Here is a 7,532-nt window from a genome sequence, read left to right as displayed (position 1 = left end):
ACATAATGGTGTGGAGAGGATGGCTATGAGGGGAGAAGGGAGGCCATCAAAAAAAGAAAAAGAAAAAAAGAGACAGAGGCCAATTTCAAGGCGTTTAGAAGAGGAAGTGATGAGAAGATAAGTTTATTTTCTATTTAAAGATAAAAACAGCATTTTAATAACAGCTAAAGGTGACATAGATACTTTATTATGGTATATTAAATGTGTGCCTGAGAAACACATAATATTGCCCATTAAAAAAGAGTAAGGTAGTAAACAATGCTCTAATGTCTAAAAGTAACGGACTGATCTGTGTTCAGGAAAGGGAGCTAAAAGAGGCAGTAATCTGCCCTCTGATCAGCTTTGTTGACATCATCATAAATACTGCTGTGGTGTTGTAGTATTTCCTGTCACCATCAGGCCCAGAACAGTGGTGGTGGTGGTGGGGGGGGGCTTCATACAAACTGACTGTTGAACTTTGACATGTTTCAGATGGTCGTTTCATTAGAGCAAGGCTCCTCTAATAACACTGTGATGAGTTTACGTGCCTTTTCTTTCATCATTAACACTGATTTAATCCAAGACTGGCTACAAYGTGTGTGAGTTTGTTTATAAAGATACAAGAAAAACAGAAGATAGTCGAATCAGATAACATGATTCAGTTCACTGATGGTAGTTTAGAAAGCATCAGTGGAGCTAAAGATCTAACCACAGATAGAAGCAGTTCTGTTTTCACTCAGAGGAAGGAAAACAACAGTTTAATTAAAATGCTCATAACCAGCTTTAACTAAAGCTACCCAGAGTTGTTCATATTGACCATTCTGTCTATGTTGTTTATGTTTAATAAAGTCAGGTTTATTATATATATTTATTATATATAAAAGAAATGCTTTAAAATCACGATGGAAATGCATCATTTTTCAATTTTCAGCTATCAAGTATTTAAGAATCACCTTATTGGTGCCAAAATACTATTTTATTTTCTTCTATTTATCATCTTCAGTATTTTTTTAAATAAAGGAATGGGAAAATTTGTGTCTTTGGTCTCTTTGCTAAATTTTCTTTTATGTGTTGACGGTTTAGGAGGCCTTCTTGAAAGTACAAACATATGACATTTTCATGGAACATACTGAAAATGAGTGGAAAAATAGACCAGTTCCAAAACAAACTTTGCAAAAATGTTGCTGATTATAAAATTTTGAAAGGCTATAAAAAAAAAAGTTTAAAAATCCATATTTTATTGTATGATTTTTTTTAATGCAGGAAGACTATCCACTGGTTATTACACTGGTGGCACTTTCTAATTGTGTGAAGATGTCCTGAATGTCTCACAGCTGTTTTTAACGGCAGGTCAGAGTTACGGAGCGACTGTCAGCTGGATGGATTCTACAGAGGAGGAAGTGGCTGTTTGGACCTCCATGATTGAAAACCCAAACCACTGGATCGAAGCGACGCTGCCGGTCAGAACTAACCTCACACAGCGGTCTGTGTGACCAACACTTCCTGCTCTTACATTTACGTTCATAGTGTTTATAAAGTGTTTGGACTGAAAGGAAACTCTTAAATCTGCACATTTAACCTTTGTTGTTATAATTCATACATGTTGTTGTTTAAATATGGTTCATGCACTCAGTGGAGTCAGTAGTTGTACAATAATGTTTTTTAAATAGTTTTCCTGTAGATTTGTCTGCAGTTGAAATCTACAACTTTGTTCAGTCAGTGTTGAATCTGACTAAAACATCTGTGTAAATCATTGTAGTTTGTTGATTAAATATCAAACCTAATCAATGAATGAAGCAGTGTTCTGATTTATTCAAAATGTTTACAACAAAAACATAAAAAGAACAGTTTGAGTTTTTGTTGTTATTGTAAGCACTGTTGCAAAAAAAATGTCTGACTTAAGGACTTTASCTGACAAAATCTAACTTTGTGTTGCTTTAATTAATTTAATTGTTACATTTATGTACTAGAAAAGCTTGCATTTAGTGCATTTTAAATTAATCTGCACAGACTTAAATATATTCTGCAGCAATTGAGCTCCATCTTGTGGTCAGGAATTGTAATTGCAGTCTTTAAAAATAATGTTTTTCCAGTCTTTATTCTTTTTAGAAAACTTTTATTGTTATATGTTTGTCTTGGTTTATTTTATGGCACAGGTACAGGACTAAATATAAATAAAAACGTTGATGTTTCCCACAAGTCAACACATCCATCTGTATCATATACGACGACGTGGTTTGATCTTTTTCTCTCCAGGTTTGAGATCAGGAACTGATTCCACCTGAGAAAGATGACAACATTTATTATTATTATTATTATTATTATTATTATTATTTTTTTTTTTTTACATACAGCATGACATTAAAATGTAATGAATTAGTCACTACCTGCTTCATTGTGTTCCTGATCAGGCTCACAGTTGTGTTCAGCGAGTCATCTTCCATGTCTAATTTAGGTGGTTCTGGTAGTTTTGGTCCAATCAAAGGTTCATTTCCTCCAGAAACATGTGCTGACTGCTCTGCTGCTTCTTCCATTTTGCGTTTTCTCCTCTCCAAATGTTTGGTCCTTGGCAGAAATCTGAACTCCGGATCCTGATTAGAGTTCAGTTTGCATCTTGTGCCGCGGCTTCTGTTGAAGGGTGATGGGTTGGTGCGTAAACTCTCCACTTGTGGCTGCTTTAAGTTGGTAACAGCATTATGTAAAGTCCCCATTTTATCCTCCTTTGGTCCAGCCTCGTGTGCATTGTCACATCTGAAGGAATAATATTCGTGGGGAGGTAATGGCAGTGGAGGAAAAACGGGATGAAGGCTGTCGCTTGACGTTTCCCCTGTCGTTAAATTTTCAGAAACGGGTTCATGTCTCGTGACGACTGTGTCTGATGTGGAGGTGGTTTCTGATGAAGTGGAGCCCTCGTTCATTGCTGCTTTTTCTTTTTTCTCTTTGGCTTCATAAAAATAAAAAATGAACATTTTTTTCTTTAGCGCTTTTAAATAAATGAGACATGTCAAAACAAGAACATATTTTAAATTCACTATGGCAGCAAAAACTCATCTTGTAATTCATCACTTGTTTGAAGTGAGGAAAAAAGTACATGTATAAAGAACTTTGTGATCTAAATGATAATTATAGTTTATTAAACAACTCTTCTAATAAGTGTTCTTTGTTGAACTGAAGTTTTCTTTAATTTCATTTAGGTAAATATGTATTTTTTGTTCATACCTCTGTTCCGAGCTGCTCTCATTACATAACTTCTCCGGTCCTGTAGCTTCAGCCTGGTGTCTTCCACAGTCTCATATTCTGGGACATAACAAACGTGCAGCACACCACCGTAGAAACTTTTCTCATCCATGTTACGTTTCGCTGCCCTGAAACAGAAGAGATGGACCGGAAATGGTTCCAGTGAGCGCTTTCCCAGTTTCACAAAAGTGTAATGGGCAGACACGGTCRGTGTACCTGGCACTGGTTAGTTTCTGAAACTTGATGAGGTAGACCTCTGTGAACTCCTCAGCTGGATACTCGTCCAGAGGTCTGTACTCCTCCACGGTGCCGTACAGAGCACACAGCTGGACCAGCTCCGTCATCACACCGATAGCTGGGACTCCTTGAACCATCAGGTAACGAGACTCCAGGTTTATGGTGTACACCTGATAATATGGAGGACAAATACAGCAACAATAACACTATTATGAAGGGCAACAAAACCCTGAACTATTCAAGAAGCTAACTTTAGCGTCKTTATTTACATTAATAACATTAGCTAATTAAGACAATCATACCTTAACTGCTTTATCTTTCCTCCCTTCCCTATATTTTGGTCGAGAAATGCAAACTTTCTGCTGCTCGTGGTGTTTATAAACCTCAGGGACCTTCCAACAACTAGAGCTGTTGTTGACAGGCGCCGCCATCTTTCCGGAATATCRTTTCCGGTTTACGGATTTCAAAATAAATGCTTATTGCGTTGAATACGGCTGCAATAATGATGGCGTGCCTACGTCTGAACGTCTTATTTTGAAAATAATGAAAAAAAAAATCAGCTACTTTGGTCTGGTCTCCGCAGAGCACACATAGATGGAGCATTGGTGTAGCACTTTTCACGTTAGCAAAAGCATCTTTTTAGTCATTTACTGAGCTAGTATGACAACGTGAACATCATGTTTACTAATCAGGGCATTCAACCTGTAAGTGTTGTTTTTAGCAACGCAAAAAACTGCTTTCTTTACCTCTCCACGAAGTTGATATCGCACCTGTCTTTGAAGGAGGTAAGTTAGCTTAATTTATATTTGTTTTTGCTAAATAGTTTACTTTCAAGAGGCCAAAGGTTAATGTAGAGGTTTTTTTTTGTTTTATTATGGAAAGTGTGGGTTTTGTTTTTTGTTTATCATTTTTGGCTAAAAGTTCAGAGACCATTTAAATATGCTCAAGACAGCTAGCTAAATAAATATTTTGTCTCWACAGATATACACAATTTTCTATCTGCTAATAGAGTTTTATTTCTATTTGCTTAAGAAGTAAGCAGCTCATTGGAGAGTTGTCACTGCAGCATGAGGAGACATTAATTAGAAACTCAGTGCAGCTGTGGGTGTTAGTTTAACAAACTGCTTGAGTCGACAAAAATCACTGTAGCAAATATTTATTTATTATTATTATTATTATTTTTTAATAGAACCAGGCCTTAGAGTTGTCCTGGGGCAATGACTCTCCAGTGTTTCTCAGCTGGACTCTAAATAGAGCATCCTCTGAACAAGATGGCCACAAAGTAGAGCTGTGTCGACAGCTGGGAGAAAAGCTGGGCTTGAAAGATGGAGAGCAGGTAAAGTGTTTTTTTCCTCACGAGCCAGTACAACTATTGTGTGTTGCTGTAAAGGATGAAGAGGTGGTTATATGAACCTGTTGTGTGTCTCCCGTCAGGGCTTTCTAAGACCGTGTCATCAAGCCTCATCGTTGAGCCAGGTGTTTGTGGAGCCTCTGTCAGCYGATGACTGGGAGATCCTGGTGAGCGACGTTCAAAACTCACCTGTGTGCATGTTTTCTGTTTCCCAGAATGTTGATTTATGTACGCAGGAATGCTCCATCTTTCCATTCACTGCTTTTGTAATTAATGCAGTCTTCTAGATTTTAGTGGGACCATTGTTAAGATCTTTGACCTGGTTAATAATTCTGTATATTTTTATTTATTTATTTAATGTGACAGGAGCTCCACAGTTCTGCACTGGAGCAGCAGCTTCTGGATCAGATCAGAGTGGTTTTCCAWGATGCTGTGTTACCTGTTTGGGTGGACGATCACACTGTGATCTACATTAGGATAGGTCTGTAAACATCGCCCTGTTTCAAATGATCAGTCTTGAAAAAAGGCTGGAGATCAGTCTGTAKTCACTGTAAGAAACTGAGTTATTGTCTTTTTTATCAAACATGTTTYATGTCCCTTTATAAATTTATCGACATGATGTCTACRGATTGCATTCCTAAACACGGCATGATCTGTTTTACCTCCACACAGCTTCWCTTACCCCATCTGTGCCCTATGGTCGCCTGGAGCAGTTCACTGAGCTTGTGGTGTCTCCAAAGATCCGAATCAACAAMCTGAGGGATTCTTTTCAGAGACCGAGCCACAACAAGCAAAACTCGAATCCCTCCTCCTCCTCTGAGCCGTCGTCAGATTCCACCTCCCGTCTCCCTCAGAGCCAACAGTGGGGTGGGATTGGGGACTTGAAGAGCCTGCTTCGATATATGATAAAAGGCACTTCCGACCCAGTTAAGGAGGATCCTCCTGTGCCCAGCGTTCCCGTCATCTTCTCTGATTCCATCTACAGAGTCTGTGGCGCACCCCCCGCCTCTCTTTGTTCCGTTAGCCACGGCGCTACTGGTGTTGTTCACGTCTTTCCTCGGAACCCTCATTTGAACACCGCACTACGAGGTCAGTCCGCAGTGACGTACGGTCTTCTCTCCAAAGTTTTATCCCCTAAAGAAGCAAAAGACAAAACCAAGCAGGCCATGGAGAAAAAGAAGAGCGCCGGTAAAGACGGCGCTGCTGTTAAAGGAGAGGAAGAGGAGGCTGTGTTGGTCAGGGTCGTGTGTCACGACTCTGACACGCTGACGGGGGAGAGGAGAGGTCACAAGGGGGAGATTCATGGTGGGAAAGTGTGGGTGAGTGTGACGTGTTTGTGAAGTTGGCTCAGTCCTCGTTTCACGTTTGATTTCATTTACAAAAAGTGCTGTTTGTTCAGATCCCACAGCCTCTGGGCAGCAAGTTAAAAATCCAGCCACACTCAGCTGTGAGAATTAAACCAGCTGGGTCAACAATCAAAGTCGCCTCTAATATTTGTCTGCAGCCTCTAAAACCTTTGGTRAGTCACAGAGTGCACCTCAGCTTGATTGTTTCATTTAGATTTGACTCATCTCTTCACTGTCCAACTTTGATTTATTTTACTTTTCTTCTTCAGCCTGAGGAGAACGATGAAGCGATCCAGACGGCTTTCCTCAGCTGGCTGCACACTCAGAGTCACGAACCTCTGGCCTGTCTGACTGCTCGTTCTGGTTCTGTCCTCCTCCACGCAAGTGATGGTGATTCATTCCTTCACTTATGTTACAGGCTTTACAAGCCTCTTTATAAACAAAACAAAATTATTTTAAGTACATCTATATGGGAAAGATGTAATATTTAAAAATAATTGTCTTTATTTCTGTTTTTAGCAAAGTTGGAATTTGTTTTAACTGTGTTGAAACCAGAAACACAGAACGATCCTGCAGACCAGCTGTTTCTTCTCGCTCCCACTGTTCTCCACAAGAAGGACATACAGGTATTGTCATTTGTACAGTGCATGGAGATTATTTCTCTCTAAAACATTTGTTTTCTAAACAAAGTGAAAAAACTTGTGTAGTAAGGAAACTGTCACTTTCAGGTGGACAGACAGCCGGTAGCAGAGCCTGCAGTAAAAGTAGATGAAGCGACCGACCCAGAGCTCCCCTCTGCCTGTACTCTTGGGTAAAAATATTACTTAAACTAAAACTCTTTCCTGGCATTTATTCCCATCGTATTTCTCACTTTGCTGCTTTTTTCCTAGTGGGATTGATGAGCATATTAGAACTGGAATTGAGTTTATTTCCCTCAACCTTCTGGGCAGCCCCCTCGCAAGACAGCTGTGTACCACTGGTAAGGGGCTCCGAGGAGGAGCGCTGCTCATCACTGGAGCCAAGGTAGATCCAAAGGCCCTGTCACACTGTTTTAGACAACTTATGCCAAGTATGAAAACATTTTATGACTAAATAACTCAGATTTTATATTTGATCTAATCGTTAGCATTGCAGTATGTATATGTCCAAAAGAGGCTTCCATTAGCTTTTTTTATTATTCCATCTTCTGTGTAGACATCTTCAAAGTCAGACAAAATTTTCAGAAGTAATTTAAAACAGGGGTTCTCAAACATTTTGGGTTTGAGGACCCCTTACAAGGGTGAATAAATTCCAGAGACCCCCTCATAAACCCCACRCTGTATTAAAAGATAATTTACTGTCATTGCAACCCCTAAATGCCATGGTAAAATATATTTTTGATT

General features: G+C 39.3%; 3 protein-coding genes across 3 annotated transcripts in view; 2 read left to right on the top strand and 1 right to left on the bottom strand.

The window, feature by feature from the left end:
• Window positions 1-1,771, top strand: part of sytl1 (synaptotagmin-like 1) — a 9,176-nt gene extending 7,405 nt beyond the window's left edge. Inside the window, exon 15 of the mRNA XM_014005624.1 lies at window positions 1,330-1,771. Within this exon, the coding sequence (XP_013861078.1) occupies window positions 1,330-1,472 (143 nt within the window). The 3' untranslated portion in view covers window positions 1,473-1,771. The remainder of the gene's footprint in view (window positions 1-1,329) is intronic.
• Window positions 1,772-2,081: 310 nt separating this feature from the next.
• On the bottom strand, window positions 2,082-3,904 carry rbm48 (RNA binding motif protein 48). Its single transcript, XM_014005676.1, has 5 exons — window positions 3,756-3,904; window positions 3,433-3,623; window positions 3,199-3,344; window positions 2,367-2,923; window positions 2,082-2,260 (listed from the first exon to the last, which is right to left on the bottom strand). The coding sequence occupies exons 1-5, from the start codon at window positions 3,882-3,884 to the stop codon at window positions 2,198-2,200; spliced, it is 1,086 nt and encodes a 361-aa protein (XP_013861130.1). The 5' UTR covers window positions 3,885-3,904; the 3' UTR covers window positions 2,082-2,197.
• A 100-nt stretch (window positions 3,905-4,004) lies between these two features.
• On the top strand, window positions 4,005-7,173 carry pex1 (peroxisomal biogenesis factor 1; the record flags this gene model as incomplete). The annotated part of the gene is given in 10 exon segments (XM_014005675.1): window positions 4,005-4,238; window positions 4,643-4,789; window positions 4,888-4,971; window positions 5,171-5,285; window positions 5,477-6,123; window positions 6,204-6,323; window positions 6,420-6,540; window positions 6,670-6,776; window positions 6,879-6,961; window positions 7,041-7,173. Coding segments are annotated over 10 exon segments (1,665 nt in total), but the record flags the coding sequence as incomplete, so codon positions are not given.
• Window positions 7,174-7,532: the final 359 nt, after the last annotated feature.

This window comes from Austrofundulus limnaeus, unplaced genomic scaffold, assembly GCF_001266775.1.
Source record: "Austrofundulus limnaeus strain Quisiro unplaced genomic scaffold, Austrofundulus_limnaeus-1.0 Scaffold32, whole genome shotgun sequence".
NCBI classification, from domain to species: Eukaryota; Metazoa; Chordata; class Actinopteri; order Cyprinodontiformes; family Rivulidae; genus Austrofundulus; species Austrofundulus limnaeus.
This window is presented reverse-complemented; position numbering and strand designations above follow the sequence as displayed.

Excerpts from the sequence above, each read along its gene's own strand:
- rbm48 (XM_014005676.1), bottom strand. The coding sequence starts at position 3,884 with ATGGCGGCGCCTGTCAACAACAGCTCTAGTTGTTGGAAGGTCCCTGAG. Across the intron at positions 3,624-3,755 it reads GGAAAGATAAAGCAGTTAAG|GTGTACACCATAAACCTGGA; the intron begins GTATGATTGTCT and ends CCATATTATCAG. Across the intron at positions 2,261-2,366 it reads TCAGGAACACAATGAAGCAG|GTGGAATCAGTTCCTGATCT; the intron begins GTAGTGACTAAT and ends CATCTTTCTCAG.